Source organism: Thermobia domestica, chromosome 10, assembly GCF_964235325.1.
Source record: "Thermobia domestica chromosome 10, izTheDome1.hap1.1, whole genome shotgun sequence".
Classification (NCBI taxonomy): domain Eukaryota; kingdom Metazoa; phylum Arthropoda; class Insecta; order Zygentoma; family Lepismatidae; genus Thermobia; species Thermobia domestica.
In genome coordinates, this window is record NC_137463.1 from 119,632,474 (window position 1) to 119,655,947 (window position 23,474).

Here is a 23,474-nt window from a genome sequence, read left to right on the forward strand (position 1 = left end):
CTTTGGAAGAAATGGTAGCACTAATAAGAAACCCGCCTCTGAAGTAATATGCATGCACATAAATATTGTTTTTCTACTTCATACTAACCATTCAGGTCACTGTCCGTTTGTCCCGCTAATTGTGTGTCTGTGTGCCCCGCACACTAGAGACCTGCACGGGCCGGGTCCGGCCCGAAGCCCAGCCCGGCCCGCGGGCCGGGCTTGGGCGGGCCGACTCTGTTATTTCTTTGGGCCGGGCCGGGCTTGGGCGGGCCGACACTGTTATTTCTTTGGGCCGGGCCGGGCTTGGGCTGGCCGACACTGATTTCTCTTCAGGTCGGGCTGGGCTGGGGCCGATCAATTGCAATTCTTTAATAATTATTGACTTTCGTTAAACGATAATTGGAAAAAGCCAAACGTTGAAGAAGTGTGTCCGTGAAAAATGTTACTAGGGATGCATTCGAGTCGAGTCGAGTCGAGATTTAAGCCTGTCTCGACTCGACTCGAGAAAATGTTGTCTCGACTCGTGTCTCGACTCGAAAATATGTTGCTGTCTCGACTCGTGTCTCGACTCGACAGTCTCTGTCTCGACTCGACTCGAATTCGAGTCGAGACGTCTCGAAATTCGAGTCGAGACAAAATATATGAGTTAAAATATACACACACATCAGCCAGACCATTATGACTACCTACCTAATTGTTAGTATGTCCACCTTTTGGCACGAATAACAACGGCAACGCGTCTTGGCGTGGTCGCAATGTTCCTCGGTGGGTCGCTGGAGAGAGTTGGCACCACATATGCACACACAGGTCATCTAATTCCCGTAAATTCCAGGGAGGGGGTGATGCGCCCTCAGGTCACGTTCAATCACATCCCAGATGTGATCGATTGGGTTCAGATCCGGAGAGTTTGCACTTGGAACTCGCTCCTGTGTTCCTCGAACCACTCCATCACACTCCTGGCCTTGTGACATGGTGCATTATCTTATCGAAAAATGCCACTACCGATGAGAAACATGGCCGTCATGAAGGAATGTACGTAGTCTGCAAGCAGCGTGTGACGCCTCGGTCGTCATGGTGCCTTCCTCGAGCTCCAATAGACACATGGATGCTCACCTGAATGTTCCCCAGATAATAATTAAGCCGCAGCCAGTTTGTCTCCGCCCCCCAGTACAGATGTCAAGGAGCTGTTCCCTTGGAACACGACGGATTCGCACCCTCACATCGTCATGATGAAGATGATATCGGGATTCATCAGATAATGCAACGCTCTGCCATTGTGCCAAGCTCTAGTGGCGATGGCAACGTATTCATTTCAGTTGTAGTTGCCGATGTCGTGGTGTTAACATTCGCCATCGGTAGGAGTGTTCGGTGCACCGTGTGTTCAGACTAGTGTTGTAAAGGTCTGTGAAAAAAAACAGAAATTTTGGGTAAAAAAACAGTTTTTTACGGTTTTCCCGAGCTGGGGAAAAAACGGAAAATTTGGGTATTATCAGAATCATCATTTTTGCTAATCACAGAATCATTTTAGTTAATATGTTAAATCAAACATATTTCATAGAGATATCTTCATTGTTGTATGTAAAATTCCGGAAATTTTGAAACCATTAGAAAAAAATCATTTGTTCGGAAATATTGGCAAAAACAGGAAAATATAGTTTAAAAACTATTTGTTGGCCTGATGCTAGTAATCTTACTTGCTGTAACATGTCTGCAACATATACAGTGGGAAGTCGAAAATTCGAACTAATTGGGACCACAGGTAGTTCGGATTTTCAAATTGTTCGGATTTTCGAAAATGACCAAGAAAATGCCATTTAGGCTTACATATACTGTACGGTATGTTCTTCTATCGATACAGTGGTTATTCAGTACATACAGTAATTACAATACCGTACGTAAGGCTACTTACATTTAATGTTTCTGAAGAACCTGCTTGTACTCTAAATAACACTGTTCTTGTAAGTCACACTTAAAATTTATAGGCATAATAAAAAAAAATAAAAATACATGACGAACAATTACATATAAATGAACTTTTGTAAAAACACTGACTTCACATAACGTCGATGGACACGCTATTGTTTGTTTCTCGCGTTAAGACAAAAGGTAAAAAGCTTCTAGGGACCGCGTTCGGATTTTTGACGTTAGGATTATCGACGTCCTACTATATATGCAATGTATTTCGCTAACGGAAAAATACTTAAAGCAACAGGTTTTAGTTCTACTTTACACACATATACCGCACAAGTGAGTAAATTTGAGCAGCGAGAAATATATTAAGTGAAACTTCCGTTAGTTATTATTACAGACTAGCAGAATATCCGTTCTTCGCACGGGGAGAATACGTTTCATTTTGGACGCAAAGGGCACCAAAACTGTCCCCAATGAAGTTGTGAAGCCCCAAAACTATGAATTTGACATTAATACCGATAATTTTCAATTATCTTTACATGTCACCATCCCCCTTAGAGTACTAATGGGGCTGAATTTGTGGATTTAAACGGCATCTTCTGTTCATCTCAGCGAGTATGGATTCGAGGCCATTTTCGATCATGTATGTATATATAGGTAGATATATATACATATATACACACAGAGGCGGATCCAAGGGGGCTATCGCCCCCCTCTCTTCACACTCAAGTATACACTGCATAAAATGGGCTTCAATCCTGCTTTACACTGGATAAAACTGCAAACTATGGTTTAGCCCCTCCCTTGATCATATCCTGGATCCGCCACTATACTGTATATAATTCTCAAAAAAATTAGGGGTTCAGCTGAAACATCACACAAGACCTTAAGATAGTGTATGAATAAGCTTGTGTTTGACTCATATATATCTTACAAAAAGGAATGCTTTAAGATACACTAGAAAAATGGGGCACATACTGGTGTTGGGGCACGGAAAACCTTGTTCACATGGCTCATGACACAAGACGGTTATGTGTGTACCTCTCGAACTGCTCACAAACAGGCAAGGCAACAACACTGATTGTTCCTTAATATGTCATATGATCACTTCGAATAACCAACAGAGCCTCGCACCTGCGTGGCATGGATTCAATCAGATTATCGATGAGTTCTTGGGGAATGTTGTGCCACTCATCCAGAAGAGCGACTTCCAGCTCTGGAATGGTTAATGGATTTACTGGCCTAGCGGCAATTCGTTGCCATGCATATTCCAGACATGCTCAAATGGAATGAGATCCGGAGAGCATGCTAGCTACTTCATCCGAGCGATACCCTCAGCATCCAGCATCTCATCCACTAACCGAGCTCTGTGAGGATGAGTATTGTCATCCATGAAAAGGAACGAATCACCAATGGCACCAGCATAGGGAAGAGCAAGAGTTTTCATAATCTCATCCCTATATCTGAGAGCCGTCAAAGAGCCATTTCGGATGATGTGGAGCTCAGTACGCTCACCAATGCTGATTCCTGCCCACACCATCAGTCCACCACCATGATACTGGGATCTTTCTCGCACAAACATGGGATTCTGTCGTGTTCCACAATCTCTCCAGATGAAAACACGTCGATTATCAGGCTCCACACTGAATCGAGATTCGTCAGAGAACAAAACATTGCCCCATTCATTGCGTCCCAACCCACGATGTTCCTTTACCTTCGCTCTTCGATCAACACGGTGTCGTGCAGTTAATGGGACACACACCATAGGCCTACGTGCGTAGAGACCACCTTCTCGAAGGCGATTGCGGACCGTTTGAGTGGATATTGTGCGTCCTGTTGTTGTTCGGAAGGCTTGCGGGAGCAGAGTTGTATTCTGACGCCGGTTTTGACGGGCTGTTAACAAGAGATAACGATCGTCTCTGGCTTTGGTTGCTAGTGGACGGCTCTGTCTTTGTCTTCTTCGAACACTTCAAGTTGTTTGTAATCGATTCCACAATCGGGAAATCACACTTTGTGCCACTCCTATGGCATGTGACACCTCCCGCTGTAACTGACCAGCTTCCAACCTGCCGACAGCTCGCCATGCCAACGATTCTGGCAAATCACGTTGTTGCGCAATTTCACTACGTAGATTTGTGACGCACTAAACACAATGAAAACAAAGGTATCCTGGAGCTGGAATGTATTGGCAGCGCCACACTACAAAATGATATCTGTTAGCGCCACGTCACTGATCACGTGCACAGATGTTCCAAACGGTTCGTTTGCACGTTGGGCCTTCAGGATTTTAATCTGAACTGGACAAGATACAGTGTTCTCACATTATTCGTAAGAAGTTTTACATGTGTTTTCATCTGATTCCCTAATTTTTTTGATCAATATATATATATATATATATATATATATATATATATATATATATATATATATATATATATATATATATATATACAGTGAAACCTCTACTAACGGACACCTCTGTAAAGCGGACACCTCCCATAACGGACATATTTTGTAATCCCCAAACACTGTAATAGGAAAAAAACATATTGGCAAACCTCTCTAAAGCGGACACTCTCTAGTACGGACACGGACAGTCTTTTTTGTCTTTTATAGGTATTATTTACCTCCGTATTACGGACACTTTCTCTGGAAACAAGTTGGAAAGTGCAGTAAAAATACATTTTTCATACGCAGTAAAAATACATTTTTCATACGTATGTCACCAAGGAAGAACATGTGGGTGTGACAACATTTTGCCTCCTCAACTGTCTGTTCAGCAACCCAGAGGAAGGGTCTCTGTTTCACAACACCCTTATATCCTTTGCTTGCATTCCACTCCCACCCAACCTGCTTCAGAAAAAAAAAGTGATTGACAGTTGCCCACTGTTTGGAATGACACATCATTCTACTGTCCCGCTGGATCTCTAACCAAACAGGAAGACAAGTTTGGTATTTTTGACCACGGGTACGCATATTGTCTTTTAAAAAAAGTCATTGCTGGACTGCAATTAACTCACAAATTAAAGCAACACACCGAAACGTAGTAAGTAGAGATAAGTATAAAGTGCAGAGAACTATAACATCTTATTCCCATGTTGTGCCTCGAATTGGATGGCGCAAGATAATGCAGGTACAGTAACATTTTGGTAATATTCATAAATATGTGATTCATGCAAAAAAATCTAATTGCATATTACCTTGTTTATTAATTTACGTAAGAAAATATTGAAACCTCTCTAAGGCGGACACCTCTCTATAGCGGACAATTTTTGATTCCCCACGGCTGTCCGCTTTAGAGAGGTTTCACTGTATATATATATATATATATATATATATATATATATATATATATATATATATATATATATATATATATATATAAAAGAGAACGTACAAATCCTTTGTTAGCTCATCACGCTAATACGGCTGAACCAATTTCTTTCATTTTTGGGGGGTTATTAAGATTTGGACCCTAGATGGTTTTTATCATATCACTTTAATTTTCAATTACCAGTGTCTTGAGATAATTGACCATTCAAGTGTCCATAACGTAGAAATCCTTTGTTAGCTCATCATAGCTAAATCTAACCGTATTTATATGCAACCCACATGACCGTGTCACTCGGCGGGATAACATAAATGACAGGCGATATAATGTTAACATTTACTGCAATCTTCTATGGTTTTTATCATATCACTTGAAAGCGAAAAAGTAAAAATTATCTAAGTAACAAAGTTTATTGCGTTCCGGGGTGACCCCAGCGAAGCGGGGTGAACGCTGCTAGTATATATATATATATATATATATAGATAGATAGATAGATAGATAGATAGATAGATAGATGTAGATATATATTAGATAAATATACCCATTCTTCGCATGGAAGTCAAGGCCTGTGGAAGTATTACCCTCATTTCCGCGACCGCGAAAACTATGGATCTGAGACTAAATCGATCATTTTGGATTACTTTTACATGTCTCGGTATATCCTCCCCTCCCCGCTGATTCTCGGTCCGCATACAATGGTAGCTGAATTTGCAAGTGATCACTAATGAAAGTGTCACCATTCATCTCAGCGACCGCGAAAAGTATGGATTTGACACTAATATCGGTCATTTTGTATTACTTTTACACGTTACGGTATCCCCACTCCCCGCTGACTCCCGGCCCACATACAATGGTAGCTGAATTAGCAAGTGATCACTAATGAAAGTGTCACCATTCATCTCAGCGACTGCGAAAACTATAGATTTGACACTAATATCGGTCATTGTGGATTACTTTTACATGTTTCGGTATCCCCACCCCCGCTGACTCCCGGCCCACATACAATGGTAGCTGAATTAGCAAGTGATCACTAATGAAAGTGTCACCATTCATCTCAGCGACTGCGAAAACTATAGATTTGACACTAATATTGGTCATTGTGGATTACTTTTACATGTTTCGGTATCCCCACCCCCGCTGACTCCCGGCCCACATACAATGGTAGCTGAATTAGCAAGTGATCACTAATGAAAGTGTCACCATTCATCTCAGCGACCGCGAAAACTATGGATTTGACACTAATATCGGTCATTGTGAATTACTTTTACATGTTTCGGTATCCCCACCCCCCGCTGACTCCCGGCCCACATACAATGGTAGCTGAATTAGCAAGTGATCACTAATGAAAGTGTCACCATTCATCTCAGCGACCGCAAAAACTATGGATTTGACACTAATATTGGTCATTGTGGATTACTTTTACATCTCTCGGTATATCCTCCCCCCCCCCGCTGATTCTCGGCCCGCATACAATGGTATCTGAATTTGCAAATATCGCTAATGGAAGTGTCACCATTGTTCTCAGCGATCACGAAAACTATGGATTTGACACTAATATTGGTCATTTTGTATTACTTTTAAATGTTTCGGTATCCCCGCCCCCGCTTACTCCCGGCCCGCATACAATGGTAGCTGAATTAGCAAGTGATCACTAATGAAAGTGTCACCATTCATCTCAGCAACCGCGAAAGTATGGATTTGACACTAATATCGGTCATTTTGGATTACTTTTACTTGTCTCGGTTTTCTCCCCCTCCCCGCTGACTCCCGGCCCACATGCGATTGTAGCTGAATTTGCAAATCATCGCTAATGGAAGTGTCACTATTGATCTCAGAGACCGCGAAAACTATGGATTTGACACTAATATCGGTCATTGTGGATTACTTTTATATGTCTCGATATCTCAACTCCCCCTTCCCGTTGACCCCCGACCCGGTGCCGCATAGCATGAATTTGGAAGTTAATGCGATCGGAGTTTCACCATTGATTTCAGCGACCGCGAAAACTATGAATTCAACACTCATATCTGTTATTTTCTACTACTTTTACATGTCCCGGTAAACAACCCCTGAGACCCTCCTGGTTCGAATTTTGACAAAATCGTTTAACTCTGGTCTGGAGCCTGGACCAAGGTATTCGTGACTAAAATTTGGTAACTCTCGGTCAATTTGTCTGGTTCCCAAGCCGGTTCCGGTAAACGCCTCCCCATGAGACTCCCCTGGTTCGAAATTTGAAAACAACTTTTCGTCTTGATCTCGGGCCTAGGCCAAGGTACCCCTGACCAAAATTTGGTAACTCTCGGTCCACTCGTCTGGTCCCCAGGCCGCATACAGACAGACAAACTCACAAACAAACTGTTTATTTTATTTATATTAGACTAGATAGATTCTTGGAAATTATACCAGATTTTCATATTATCTTTCCGAACTAATTTTAAAGACCCGCTCCTACTTATCTTTATATGTATACAGTATATCTATATTTATATCTATATATGTATATAACAAACGCAGGAATTACCCCATAAATAACACTCCTGGAGGACCCCTTTCTCAAACACTTGTACAAACTTCAGTTTTCGTACCGGATGATTACCGAGACCTGGTGGAAAAAAAAAACTGCTTTTGCGTTCGAATTAAAAAAAAAAATAGTTCTCCTCAGATTAGTATTCACTGATAATATTTTTATAAAATTTAAATTTGATGGGTAAATCAGTGGACTTTGAATACATCCACATCGTATCCACTGAGTTACAAAATTGTGTACCTCCAGACATGGGCGGCCGAAGAAAATTTTCTAGGGGAACATCTTCAATGTTTGCTATATTAGTCTGGCATTTAATGTGCATGATTTGTTATATTACGTATACATTTTCGTGAGCCAGGGAGGTTCATTCTTATCAAACACGGAGATTATGAAGGAGCAGATCTACTGTACAAAATATAATAAAAACATCTCTTTCGGATTTCTATTATCCCGCAGTCCAACCCCGAGACGGAAACATAAGAGATAGGCTTTTTGTTTTTAAACAAGATAACGTGTCTAGCGAATGCTTTACATTGTGAAGATTATATTAGTGAAAATTAAACGAATATAATTTTACAACTTAATATACATATTACTAAATGTTTAGCTCCCCGTTGCTATGTTGTTAGCGATGCGCCTTTCTCGAACGAGGTTTGATTCATGGTAGGAGCTCATGTGTTTCAAATCCGACATTAAACTGTACGTTCACGTCTTGTAGAGCTTTGCTCCTAAAAACGACGCTAAACTATAATCTAATTTAATATTATTAATATTAAAAAATAATGACTTATCAATGTGACGTCAATTTGGCAGTCATCAAATCCATTTTATACTTTCACTTAATCCAGTGGATATTAATATAACAATTACGAGACACACGCGCATATAAATACTCAGAAACAAGCACATACACACGTATACATACACAAATATGAACACTTCAAATCTATTTACATGTGTTGAACTGCACTGCATCAAGTATCTTCTCATGTATCTGCATTTTCTGATTCATCCACAGATTTCTTATTTGTACGCATCAATCATTTTAGCATTTTCGGGAAGGTTCAGGGTTCGTTCTTCATTTAAAGAGTTGGTTCTCTGTATTGGAAACAGAATGAGGGGAGGGTGGGGGAATTTATACTTTATGAATGGATAACATTTTAAGAAATATATACAAAACATGCCGCTTCCGATGCAGCACTAAAGCATTTCTTTTAGCGGTGAACTACTAGTGGTACCCTGGTGATAATACCCCCTCCCCTCTCAAGTTGTAAAGTGAGAAGGGACAGAAACATCCCAGACACTCAGGGTTCAGTTGACAATAATAAAACTATGGGTAAGTAAACATCTTGTGCAGAGTCACGTTTTGCTTATTTTTGAACATTTCTGTGAAATCAACAATACAACAGCGGAAATACTAACTGGTTTTATTACTCCAACCATCGCTTCAACAAGGGATAATTCCCAACGGTCAGTGTTCTCTTTCTCTTTTTCTGTCCTCGTTCTTATTCTCCACATCTTTAATGAAGTAGGGGGTGCCCAACCTCTCGACATTTGGACGTCTTTTCCTCTTGGTTTCGCCACTTGTTGAAGACAATCACCACAGCACTCTTCGAACACCTGACAAGTCCTGCAGTTTCCGAAATTCTCGTGCCGAGTGTTTCTGAGCGAGTACTTTCTTCAAAATATTATTAAAAATTATAGAAAGATTTTCGAGACATTCGAGTCGAGTCGAGATTTTTACCAGCTGTCTCGACTCGACTCGAGTCTCGACTCGAAAATTCGAGTCGAGAAATACGTTTGTCTCGACTCGTCTCGAATTTTACAAAGAGTGTCTCGACTCGAATCTCGACTCGAATTCGAGTCGAGTCGAGTCGAGATTCGAGACATGTCTCGACTCGAGCGCATCCCTAAATGTTACAAAGAATGCAATAGCTATGTACAGTTTGTGTTGCTTAGCGGCTCCACTTTCACTATAGATGATTGCAGGCATTATGCTTTAAATTGAGCTCTGATCTTGACCTTCACTGAACTTAAAATATAACAAGAAGGGGTGGGAATGTTCTGCCTGTCGCTAAACAATATTGCCATCTTCACTTTATGTTAAAAATCAATTAAGTTAGATTTTTGTTATTTCTACAGGGAATGGAGTTTTTGTTCTCTCGATGACAGGCAAAGTTCTAGGAGGCAATGGTACCATTCGGCAGGCAAGCGCCAGGTTGTGAACCAGAGTTTAGAAAATGTTTCTGAGGTTAGGTCAAATTTAGTACTAAATTTTGAGAAACATTGGGGCTCGAGCTAATTTTTAAAAAATTTATCCGGCCGGGGTCGGGCCAAAAACTTTTAAAATTTATCGGGCCCGGGCCGGGCTTGGGCCAAGAATTTTAAAAAACTTATCGGGCCGGGCCGGGCTCGGGCCGAAAATCTCCAAAACATTTCGGGCCTGGGCTGGGCCGAGCCTAGGTACGTTCGCGCTGGATTGGGCTTGGGCCGAAAAATTCGGCCCGTGCAGGTCTCTACCGCACACACATTGGTTTCAAATATTTCTGACCCTACTCAATAGATGGCACGCAACATTCATTTAGTCTAGTGGTGCGTGTGACTATCCATCTATTGTCTGCTGCTCCTCCCGCGAATGTTTAGCAACTTTCCTTCCTTGTCAAATATTTAATTTCTAAAGTCGAGTTCTTAGAAATCACGTTTTGGGACACTTGCCTCTGTGTAATTGTTGCAAATTTCTTCGCAATAGTGTTGTACACACACGATATTCAGTGAATTCTACTCCTGCGATGTGAAGCACGAACTATAACCAAACACCACACACGACTCAACTCACTGTTGTCAGGTTAACAAATTTTATATTACTATATTTCTTAACTACTGCCGGTCTGCTTCCACCGTCCATCTGCCCCATTCTTACCATATTCACTTACTTACTTATGATCATCAAAACCTTTAGGGCATTTCCCGTCGATATAGAAAGGTGAAATGTATCCAGGCTTGCTGTAGCATGCAAGTAAACAAATAAAAAGCAACAGGATGATATTTCCCTCCGCCAAGTCCCCTTCAATGGAGTGTGTTGATTATTCAACAAAAAGACGTGAAATTCAATCAGAAAATTCATAGGGTCTAAAATATAAAATATGTAGGCAAGTCTCGACTTTGCAATAATAATAATAATAATAATAATAATAATAATAATAATAATAATAATAATAATAATAATAATAATAATAATAATAATAATAAAGGAACAACAGAATTACAATAACAATTACGTCGTAAACAATACCTTCAAATAAAGAAAAAATAATAAATGCCACGACATTATTCGAACCCGGGTCACACTGTAAATGCAGTTCTCTGCTTTCACACTTTGCAATCAATTCCTCATACAAAGATAAGAAAATAAACTAGTAGTTATGTTAGATAAACATAGCACACACTATTTCTACACGTGTTGATATAATTTAAAGAATGTGAAAACAATTTCTATCGTCTTTTCTTCTTTGGAAACTAGAAGGTAAAAATGAACTGTAATGTAAATCGGGACCATCGCTGAAAATGATAACGTTGCCTTAACTTGAAGAATGTTTCGTGATATGTTCCACATTGGGGAACACTATATCACTTGTTTTTGGGTCGAAGAAGGAGGATGGATAAGCTTGCATATGTGCATTATTTTTATTCATATTAGTTTCATTTTTTGTATATAGTTTAGTGGTTTTAGTGAATTCTTTGTGATTCTTTTAGTGATTTTTCTGGTGAGTTTTAGTGAGTTGTGTTTGCATTGGCTGGCAACAGTGCCTTCAGTGTGCTATTCAAGTTGTGTCTGTGCATTCGACAATGTGCCGTGAAGTGCAACTAGGCAAGCATATTCATTAATAGTTTCAGAAAAGCATATTTATTCATAGGTTTTGGAGAAACACTCATGTTCATTAATATTCAAGATTTACATGTTCTTAACGGTGTTTAGAGTGCTACTCAGTTTATGTGTGATCGAAGACAAAGTATGATGGTTAGCAAGCAACATGTGGTTTAGCTAGCAGCAAGCAACGATTACTGCAGAAAGATGTTAAGATAAGTAATTCATTGTACTAATATTTAAGTATTATATCAGTATATTAACATATGAACAAAGCATGTTATATTTATCATATTAACACATGTATCTTTAAATAATAATTGAAGCAAGTAACATCTAAAATATTCGTCAAGTCTTATTTCTCGTTCCTTCATGATATCTGGGTGAATCAGTAAAATGGGTTTAATCATACAGTTCATTAGCTGTGGATGTGATATGCGTGTTTTGTAAATAAAGTACATAAACATATCACCCCTTTATACATAAGCATACATCATCATTTTTTGGGGGGGTGATATGTTTATGTACTTTATTTACAAATCACGCATATCACAACCACAGCTAATGAACTGTATGATTAACCAATATTACTGATTCACCCAGATATCATGGAGGAACGAGAAATAAGACTGGACGAATATTTTTGACGTTACTTGCTTCAATTCTTATTTAAAGGTACATGTGTTAATATGATAAATATAACATGCTTTGTTCATATGTTAATATACTGATATAATACTTAAATATTAGTACAATGAATTACTTATCTTAACATCTTTCTGCAGTAATCGTTGCTTGCTGCTAGCTAAACCACATGTTGCTTGCTAACCATCATACTTTGTCTTCGATCACACATAAACTGAGTAACACTCTAAAACACCGTTAAGAACATGTGAATCTTGTATATTAATGAACATGAGTGTTTCTCTAAAACCTATGAATAAATATGCTTTTCTGAAACTATTAATGAATATGCTTGCCTAGTTGCACTTCGCAGCACATTGTCGAATGCACAGACACAACTTGAATAGCACACTGAAAGCACTGTTGCCAGCCAATGCAAACACAACTCACTAAAACTCACCAGAAAAATCACTAAAAGAATCACAAAGAATTCACTAAAACCACTAAACTATATACAAAAAATGAAACTAATATGAATAAAAATAATGCACATATGCAAGCTTATCCATCCTCCCCCTCCTTGATTGGACACAATCAATTAATGCTCTAGGGGCAAAGGAATTAATTTAGCAACACTGCGCCGAAAAATGCCACTTTTACACTTCACAGTTTCCACTCGCACTAAATTATCACTACCCGGATAAACTTCTTTAATCACACCTAACTTCCACACTTGAGGAGGAACATTGTCTTCTTTTAACAATACGACCATGCCCGGTTGAAGATTAGGCTGAGCTGACTTCCATTTTCTTCTTTGTTGTAACTGGTTGAGGTAATCCCTTGACCAACGTTTCCAAATATGCTGCTTCATTTGTTGAATCCGTTGCCATCTGCCTAGTCTGTTGATAGGTGCGTCCAGTAGATCTGGTTCCGGAAGGCTGAGAAGTGTAGCTCCCATCAAAAAATGTCCTGGACTGAGATACATTGGATCTGTAGGATCGTTGGAAATGGCTGTCAATGGTCTTGAATTTAGAATGGCTTCAATTTGAATAAGTAACGTATTCAACTCTTCGTATGTCAGACTTGCTGTTCCTGCTGCACGCCGTAGGTGGTACTTCATGGATTTTATTGAACTTTCCCATGACCCCATGTGAGGAGATCTGGCAGGAATGAATTTCCATTCTAAACCTTCTTGAGCTGAGTGTTCCAGGATGTCCTTTCTGTTAGTCTTAGATTCAAAAAATTGTTGCAATTCTCGATTGGCGCCAACAAAGTTTGAACCATTGTCGCTACAGATAGATAAGCATTTACCTCGCCTAGCAACAAATCTCTTCAATGCTGCGATGAAAGCTTGAGAAGTTAAGTCTGAAACTATTTCTATGTGAACTGCTCTAGTGGCTAAACAGATGAACAACGCTGCATATACCTTCATTTGAATTTTGCTGCGAATTGTGGGCTTGACATAAAAGAATCCTGCGTAGTCCACTCCCACGTGTACAAATGGTCTTGCTTCATTTACTCTTTCCTTGGGTAAGTGTCCCATTAACTGTGATGAACTTGTTGATCTCCACTTGAAACAAACCAAACAATTGTGTACTATTGCCTTGACCATCTTCTTAGCTCTAGGAATCCAATATCTGGTACGCAAAGATGCAATAAGAAGCTGTGGTCCTGCATGAAGCAACCTTTTATGTTCTTCTTTGACTATCAGGTGGGTGAAATGATGTTCTGCAGGTAGGATGAATTGATGCTTGTTGTCGTACTCCAAGTTTGAATGTTCCAATCTTCCTCCTACTCTTAGCATTCCTTCCGTGTCCAGAAATGGAAAAAGATCCTTGATTGGGCTCTTTGTTGAAACTTCCATTTGTTGCTGCAAGTTCAATATTTCTTGATGATAGGTAGTATGTTGTACTATCTTGATACATCTGTGTAACGCTAAACGAAGTTCCGAAGCGTCAAGACTATCGGTTTTTCTTTCTAATTTCTTGGAAAGACAATTATGTTTGAATCGCAAACAATATGCTACTACTCTCAACATTTTGTTTAACGATGAATACCTTTTCATAAAGCTTGTTTCATGAACTGCCACCAAACTTATCATGACTTTCTTCTCTTCTGGAATATTAGCTGGCTCATTTTGTTCTTGACATGGCCATTCTGCTGTGTGAAGAAACTCTGGACCATGCCACCATTCTCGAGACTGAATAAGAGTATTGGGATCCGCTCCTCGACTAACTATGTCTGCCGCATTTTCTTTACTAGGCACGTGATGCCATTGATTAATTTTTGTGATTCTCTGAACTTGAGCCACCCTGTTGGATACAAATGTCTTCCAACGATTGGGAGGTGATTTGATCCATGACAAAACTATCGTCGAGTCTGTCCACAGGTGTATGCCACTGACCTCTATATTCAATATGGATAGTGTTTTGTCTATTAGCTTCGAAAGTAACAGTGCTCCACATAATTCCAATCTAGGCAAAGTTTGCTTCTTCAGTGGTGCAACCTTCGACTTTGAACAAAGTAAATTGACTTCAATGTTTCCTTGTTCGTCTGTAGCCCTGATGTACACTACTGCTCCAAAATTTTCTTCACTTGCATCGCAAAAACCATGTAATTGAATTTCCTTAACGTTCTCCGAAGACATTACGTTTCTTGTAATTTGTATCTTCGCCATCGCAGGTAACCAAGACATTAATTGATTCCACTCAACTTGTAGGACTGTGTCTAATGGGTCATTCCAATCCATCCCTGTCTTCCACAACTTCTGTAAGAAATTCTTGTATTTGATGACAATTGGAGCGATTAGACCTAATGGATCGAAGATAGATGACACTATGCTGACGACTTGTCTTTTTGTCATTGCAACATTACTTTCTACTGCAGTTCCGTGTTTACAAATTTTGTTCGAAATTATAAGTTTGTCTGTTAATGGAATCCATGCTATTCCTAAAGTCTTAACACCGTCTTGCTGACCAAGTATGACTGGCTGTTGTTTTTCCCTGAAGTCTTCAGGAACTCCTTGAAGTACTTCTTCTTTGTTAGAACTCCATTTACAAAGCTTGAAACCTGCTCTGCTTAAAATATTAATAAGATTCTTCTGTAGTTCTAAGGCCTTTGACACGTTTGGTACTGATTTTAACACATCATCAATGTAGAAATTGTGTTTTATTACTTCTGCTGCTTCTGGAAATTCCTTGGAATTTTCCTCCGCTATTTGCTTCAGACATCTTGTTGCCAAGAAGGACGCTGACGAAGTCCCGTACGTGACTGTTTGTAACTCATACGACTGGATCGGTTCTTCTACTGAATTTCTCCAAAGGATGCGTTGTAAACACTTGTCCTCATCATGAATTAATATTTGGCGATACATTTTCTCTAAGTCTGCTGTAAATGCAACTGGATACAATCGAAACCTTAAAATAATGGAGTACAAGTCATCTTGAACAATTGGCCCAACTTGAAGAATGTCATTCAATGATTTGCCATTAGACGTTTTTGCACTTGCATCAAAAACCACTCTTAATTTAGTTGTTGTACTGTCCATCTTGAATACAGGATGATGTGGAAGATAACAACTGCTGCTGCTGTTCACGTCTTCTTCTGTAACTTTTCGCATGTGACCCAAACTTAAATACTCATCCATGAAGGCGGCATATTGTTTATGAAACTCAGGATTTTGTAGCAATCTTCTTTCAAGCTGCTTAAATCTTTGTAGTGCCATGTTGTAAGACTCTCCTAAAGCTGCATTCTCTTCCTTCTTTGGTAATTTGACAATAAATCTTCCATCTCCATTTCTGGTTGTATTTTTTAAAAAATGCTTCTCACAATTTTCTTCTTCCGGCGTGTAAATCTTAGTCTGAAGATCTTCGAGTTCCCAGAATTTTCTCAATTGTGTATCCAAGTCTGTCTCCATCTGAGCAAAACATGAAATTACCGACTGGTTGGCTTCTTCGGGTATTGAAGGCATATTTCCGACGACAACGTATCCTAGCTTCGTTTCCTGCAAAACTGGATAATGTCCTTTCCTAGTCTTCTGGCCTGGCTCAAGGAGACTGTAGAATAACCCCGCACCTATAAGCATGTCTACTGACGACGAGCGATGAAAATTTGGATCGGCTAAGCAAATATCCTTTGGCAAGTTCCAATTACTGTAATCAATATCCTTAGAAGGTATGCAACCTGTAATGTTTGGCAATACTAAACAATCGACCACTGCATTAAAATCACATGTTCTTGAATAAATATGAACTTCAACACTGTGCTGAGCTTCGGAGGTTACAGAATTGATACCTCTAATGGGAACACGATTTTTCGTTTTCTTGAGACCTAATCTATGAACTAAAGCTTCGCTTACAAAATTCGATTGAGACGCTGCATCTAATAACACTCTGCATTGTTGAAAACGACCTTTAGTGTCTGTTACGTTAACTAACGCTGTTGCTAATAAGACTTGCTGACCATAATTAATCTTAAATGAGCAATAAGAGTCCTGTGGTTGAACTTTAACCTGGTTCTGTTCCTTAACTTTAGGTACATTAGTATTATTGTTATTTGTTTTGCTTGAACTGTCTTTGTTAGTAGCCTCCTGAGCAGTATCTTCATGCAACAGTGTATTATGCTTAAAATTACATTTCTTACAAGTACTTGATTTGCATGCCTTTACTTGATGTTTATTACCTAAGCAATTAAAACATAGTTTATTTTGCTTCACGAGCTCCTTTCTTTGATTAATGTTAGCACTCAGAAATTCTGGGCAACGAAAAACAGCATGCGTTTCTTTGCTACGGCAAATATTACATGCATTTGGAAGCACAGTAACAAACGAATTCACTTGACTGTTATTCTTTCTTTTTGCTTTGGAATCTACACTTTTGCTGTCATAAGTACTTTCAGATTGAGTAGGACGAATGTTTTCTAACATTTGACAACGGCCTTCTAAAAATGAAAATAATTCCGATAACGATGGAAAGGAGTCACTACTTTGCTCAGCTTCCCATTCCCTTTTGCTTGCCGAATCAAGTTTTTCTACTAAATGTTGTGTTAGTAGTACGTCATGCAAAGGTTTGTCCAAATTCAATGCTTCAAGGGCTTGAAAATTACTGCGTGCAGTATTTACAAATTGTCTAATGTCTTCAGCGTTTTCTTTCGTTACTGGCTTGATATTGAGCAACCCTCGTACATATGTCGAAGCTATCAACCGTTTCTTTTCGTAGCGTTCAACAAGAAGCTTCCATGCAATTTCGTAAATTACTTCTACCGTTGGCAGATTTGCTATTAATGTAAACGCTTCTCCCTTGAGTGATGTGCGCAAATATTGAAACTTACAAACTGTACTTAATGATTCGTTATTGTGAATAAGGGAAATGAAAATGTCCTTAAAGGGCGACCACTCCTCGTATTTACCGCAAAATGTGGGCAAGGAAATTTTAGGCAATTGTACTGAACTACTACTAGAATTTCCAGCTTTCTTATTTGCTGTCCCTGAATCCGTTTTTTGTTCAAAACTATCAATAAATTCTTGTAACTTAACCTTTGAATCATAATACAGTTCCTCGAATGTAATTCTGTGCGTTTCTTGTTCACCCGTCTCATCCAAGAGCTCTATTTCTGACTGTATCTCATCAAACTTAATAAAAACCCCTTCAAGTGCAACTAGCCTTGTTCTTGCTTCTTGTATGCTAGGTTTATTTTCATTCTGTAGTTTTTGAAAAAATGTCTGTATTCTTGTTGCCTGACCTTTGACCGAAGCACGTTTCTTAATTAATTGACCCAACTGCACTTCTGCCATTGTTTCAGTCTTTTTTTTAACTACTCAAACCGCTGACAATATTTTTTTTTTTTTACTTCTGAGTGACCTACAAACGTGTAACCTTGAATTCAGCTGGGTTGAATGCACACACACCACTCTACTGATATGAACAGTTCTGTCCTGCCTATGACAGCCAGCACCCACACAAACACACACGAGAACAAAGAATGCAGTCACGTTTCTCGTTCTGATATCCGGTGGACGGAGGACCAAAAAAAAAAATGATGATGTATAAAGGGGTGATATGTTTATGTACTTTATTTACAAATCACGCATATCACAACCACAGCTAATGAACTGTATGATTAACCAATATCACTGATTCACCCAGATATCATGGAGGAACGAGAAATAAGACTGGACGAATATTTTTGATGTTACTTGCTTCAATTCTTATTTAAAGGTACATGTGTTAATATGATAAATATAACATGCTTTGTTCATATGTTAATATACTGATATAATACTTAAATATTAGTACAATGAATTACTTATCTTAACATCTTTCTGCAGTAATCGTTGCTTGCTGCTAGCTAAACCACATGTTGCTTGCTAACCATCATACTTTGTCTTCGATCACACATAAACTGAGTAACACTCTAAAACACCGTTAAGAACATATGAATCTTGTATATTAATGAACATGAGTGTTTCTCTAAAACCTATGAATAAATATGCTTTTCTGAAACTATTAATGAATATGCTTGCCTAGTTGCACTTCGCAGCACATTGTCGAATGCACAGACACAACTTGAATAGCACACTGAAAGCACTGTTGCCAGCCAATGCAAACACAACTCACTAAAACTCACCAGAAAAATCACTAAAAGAATCACAAAGAATTCACTAAAACCACTAAACTATATACAAAAAATGAAACTAATATGAATAAAAATAATGCACATATGCAAGCTTATCCAACTATATCACTTGTTTTTGGGTCGAAGAAGGAAATCTCGAGTAAGTCATTGTGACACTCACATAAGCAACGTCTCCTTATAGAGGGATAAATCGTTGAGTCTTTTTAATTTGACCAACCTTTAACCGTGTAAATTCTACAATAACCGTTTGGAATCAGAGGAAATGCATTCGCCATATAATTTTATAATAAAATTACGCGCATCTATTTACTTTATTTCATAGTTCTCCCATATTCACTTTCTAATATTCGGCGACAGTTGCCATCAAAATTTATACAATTATACGCATAATAATAATAATAATAATAATAATAATAATAATAATAATAATAATAATAATAATAATAATAATAATAATAATAATAATAATTTCACATACCACCAGTGAAGTAGACCTAGTTCCATGCGAACAGATATATATTATAGGGCCGCCTTGGAAACAGCCACGGCCACATCGACCCTTATAATTTGTTTTATCGAATGCCTGGCTACGCTCTTATAAAACGACGTACGACGTATAGGACTTCATTTTGACAGGCGAAGTTTAAAGGCATATTTTAAAAAGAATGAATAGCAAAGGGCAGAACTGGCACAACGTCATGTTTAATAGGTATATTGAATACAGTTGTATGAAGTTACTCAACACTTGATTACTGGGCCCTGAAGAGTAGCCGGGACCATTCCCAAGTTTCCTAAAATAGATAAAATAGTTCCCTGAGATGATAATCGGTTAATAGTATTATTGGCTGTTTTCATCAGTGGCTTCTCTTCATATCTTGGGCCCCCACCAAAGATTTCTAGCCTTGTTGACAGGAACTTAATTCCAGGAAATTGAAGGGGAAGCAATGAAATGGGGTCTAAAAGTGTTACACGTCCGCGGGGTTTCAAGGATCAGAGACTGTGGTCGGGGTCTAATCTAGTTGCGGTTCTGCCCTGTGAGTATTTTTAGCTATTCACTCTGAGAATAGAACTTAGAGGATGGGGAGGAGAGGGAATTATAAAAAATAAATAAAACTTAACAACTCTTGAATCAAACGACTAATCTTGATCATACTTTCAACATAGTTAGGATTCGGTCCTAGGATGTTTCTTTTATCATTTCACTATGACGGAGCAAAGTCACTATGGTGACCATGTTCGTGAGTTAATAGCTCTTGAACCACCCGATCAATCTTAATCAAATTTTCAACAAAAATGAAGTTTGAACCTGAAACGTTTTTGATTATTTCACTTTGACGGTAGATCTTAGGAGAGGGGGAGGAGGAAGGGTGGCGGTGAAATATATGAAAATGAATAAAACTTAACTCTTGAACCACCCGACCTATCTCGATTACACTTTCAACATAGATAAGGTTCAGGCCTGGTGGAACGTAGCGGAGGAGAGGGGGGAGATATATGTCAAAAAATAAAAATAAAAGTGCCTGCCTTTGTGACTTTATCACACTTAAACCACCCAACCAATCTTTTCCAAATTGTCAACATACATGAGGCTCGGACCTGGGGTGATTTTTATCATATCCTTTTACAGTAGTATTTAGAGTAGAGGGTGGAGAGGGGAGAGATCTATAAAAGTAAATAAAACTTAATAACTCTTGAACCACCCGACCAATCTCGATCGAATTTTCAATACAGATGAGGTTTGGGCATAGAAAGATTTTTTTTTTTTAATTTTCACTTTGACGGTAGAACCTAATGGAGGGGGAAAAGAGGATATATATATGTAGGGTACAGCGGGGTATTTTGAATAATTTCAGACATTTTCTCATATATCTCAGGAACTGTAATCGGTATTCAGATACAAAATTGTGAACAAAAACTTTGAACCTTACTATTACTTAACAATTTTTCTTAAGATAGTATCTGAGATGCATCATTGTGAAATTTGGGTATTCAATTTCCCCGGCGAAATGTCGAAAAACGTAAATGCGAGGGGCATTTGAATAACGGGTGGGGTAATATGAATAACCAACAAAATAAGCAAGTCTTAAGTAAGGAAAATATATATACCTAGATATAATGCAAATATATTTAATAGTTAGATTGCAAATTCTACGGCAGTTGAAATATGCTAATTTTAAAAGAAAAGAAGTACATAAATTGTAAGTATGCGTCACCTGTAGATATCTTTTTGAAAAAATGAAATGAAATCTTTGAGCTTTACGTCCCACGCTTATGCCGGTTAGGCTAAAGGAGACGGTGATGATGAGTGATGAATGAAATGGTGGAATGAAGAAAGTGGGAGAACCCCGAGAAAACCCAAACACACGGTGTTTGTCCACCACAAAGTTCACTTAGCGGGGGCTGGGATCGAACCCGGGACCCCAAGCACCAGAGGTGAACGCTCTACCACTATATCTTTTTGAATGTACACTAAAAGAATTGTTAGGAACATTAAGACAGCCGCAATAGGTTAGTTAATCCATCTTCCATTGTTTGTATTTGACAACAACTACAAATAAACTGTTCTGGACTTTCTGCACCGACAAAGACCTCGTGGAACCATATCTTGCAACGCTAACAACGAATCCAGTCACCCTTTCTAGCAGAACGTTCTGAATAGTACTTCAGAAGGCAAAATCGCAATTCCATGTTTGATCTTTGCCCGCAGCCATCTTTAGACTTAGGCCTACGTCTTTGTCACTGGAAGAGATAGAAGATATCAGTTTCTTTCGACCTTTCATTTGTTTTTTCTTGGCAGGTTCTGTATTAGCACTCTTCTTTCTTGTAGTGTTCTTAGATTTTGTTGCACCCAATGCTTGCGTCTTTCCTCAGAGTTGTTTTACTCTCATTGCCTGAATATTTTTCAGGATAAGTCGAGTGGCATGATTTTCCTGTGACAAGACGTCTATTCTGCACACAAAAATTTTCTGGGTTGGAAAGCACTTGTTGCATGGGTTCATCTATAGGCTTCGTTGGGACAACGTTTTTAAGAGCCACGACAGGAAGAAGAAGGCGCGTTGTTAAGATCTTCCCGTGAAGACTGCTCCTCAGATTGTGTAAGAAGGCCATATGTTTCCGAAGGAGCGAATCGAAACTCTTCAATAGCTCCTGATCTAAAAGGGTATATTTCGGTACATAAAAACCCATTAACTGCCAATCCAAGAGGAGCTGTCCACTTGCAGGCTTCAGTGTACAAAATGCAGATCTGAGAGTTACTAATCACTGAACTCAGGTTTTGATGAATCCAGGTAGTTGCCTCTTGGTGGTAATTAACTTTAAGGGCCTTAACAACAGAGCGATCGAGTGGTTGTAATACGTGTGTTGTGTGTGAAGGTAGGCAAAGCATTTCGATGTCATGACTTTGGCAGAACTCTAAGGACGAAAGTTGTGAGTGAGATTTATGCCCGTTCAAAATCAACAGAACCCGAACGGGAACTCTATGTTCGTTAAAGTGTTTGATAAACTTTAATATATATCTCCATTAATCTATCCACTATCTCTCATGCAAACAAGTGATTCATGCGGGTTTTAAATCCCGGTTTTGGCGTACAACTTTAAATATTACTATAGGGGGTATAAAAGACCCTCCGGCGTTGCAGCATGCTATCACTATTACATTTTCCCCGCGCTCTACAGAGTTAAACTGGTCACGTCTTTTTCACCCTTTTCTGCAAGAATTGTAGAATTCTGTTATTTAGAGGAAGTCCACTTTCGTCCATATTGTAAACACAGCTAGGATTGTTATGGAGATCATACTCGTTCATTAATTTTCTCAGTAAGTCAAAGTAAGAATTCACATTTTCCTTGTTAACACCAAAAACTTGCGCTTTTGACAAACCTTCAAGTTTTCTCAAACTAAGATTATTTCGCTTGCAAAACGTTTAACATCAGTGCTTCCCTGCAATTTTAGTTTCAGTCCAGGATTGAGGAATGTTAAGTTCACATTTAGACGCATATAAATATGCCGCTACATGCACTTCCTTCGGAGTAACTCCAAACCCAATGGATTCTAGATATTTTACCCCATCCGCTAATTTTTTTCTCTACAACACTGGAAAACACGCTTGGCCTCCCAATATTTTAGACATATTGCCTACAGCAGGAACATTAATTAGTACCCTGTCTTGATATTTAACTCATCTGTATAACCTTGTGAAAGGGACATTAAATAACTCTGATACTCCCAGTATCGTCAGGTCACCATTAACAACCGATTTAACGGCTTATTCCATATACTCTTTGTTCCATTTTAATTGTTTATCTTTCTTCTTATAATTTCTGACCATCTGAAACGAGAAAACATTACAAATGCTTGATCAGAACCAAGACATAAATAAATATAAAATAGCAGACCTATAGTTCTAATTGCACTGGTATTCAAATTGCCCCGTTTTGAATTATCCAAATTGTCCTGCAGTCGACGAATATTCCATTCAGAACGTGGTATGAAAACAGCTCACTAGTTGGTGCCAGCGTACAGTATGTCAACACACCAAATGCTACTGATACAATTATAATCCAGAGCAATTTCATTTTGCCCGGTTAATAATAAGGAAAGTTTA

General features: G+C 38.8%; 3 protein-coding genes across 3 annotated transcripts in view; all 3 read right to left on the reverse strand.

Annotated features, from left to right (window-relative positions):
• The window catches only part of LOC145662684 (uncharacterized), a 276,284-nt gene that overhangs the window by 148,356 nt on the left and 104,454 nt on the right, over window positions 1-23,474 (reverse strand). The gene's annotated exons all lie outside the window — the stretch shown is intronic.
• LOC145661589 (uncharacterized) lies at window positions 12,839-14,044 on the reverse strand. The gene has a single exon (XM_081726908.1). The coding sequence runs from the start codon at window positions 14,042-14,044 to the stop codon at window positions 12,839-12,841; it is 1,206 nt and encodes a 401-aa protein (XP_081583034.1).
• LOC145661590 (uncharacterized) lies at window positions 14,520-15,964 on the reverse strand. Its single transcript, XM_081726909.1, has 2 exons — window positions 15,416-15,964; window positions 14,520-14,714 (listed from the first exon to the last, which is right to left on the reverse strand). Exons 1-2 carry the CDS (start codon window positions 15,962-15,964, stop codon window positions 14,520-14,522), a joined length of 744 nt encoding a protein of 247 aa, XP_081583035.1.

What these genes read in the sequence shown, in the direction of transcription:
- LOC145661589 (XM_081726908.1), bottom strand. Translation starts at nt 14,044, where the DNA reads ATGCTAAGAGTAGGAGGAAGATTGGAACATTCAAACTTGGAGTACGAC.
- LOC145661590 (XM_081726909.1), bottom strand. Translation starts at nt 15,964, where the DNA reads ATGGCACTACAAAGATTTAAGCAGCTTGAAAGAAGATTGCTACAAAAT. An exon ending in AATTTCCAGAAGCAGCAGAA is followed by an intron (nt 14,715 to 15,415) that starts GTAATAAAACAC and finishes AACTTTGCCTAG; the next exon opens with ATTGGAATTATGTGGAGCAC.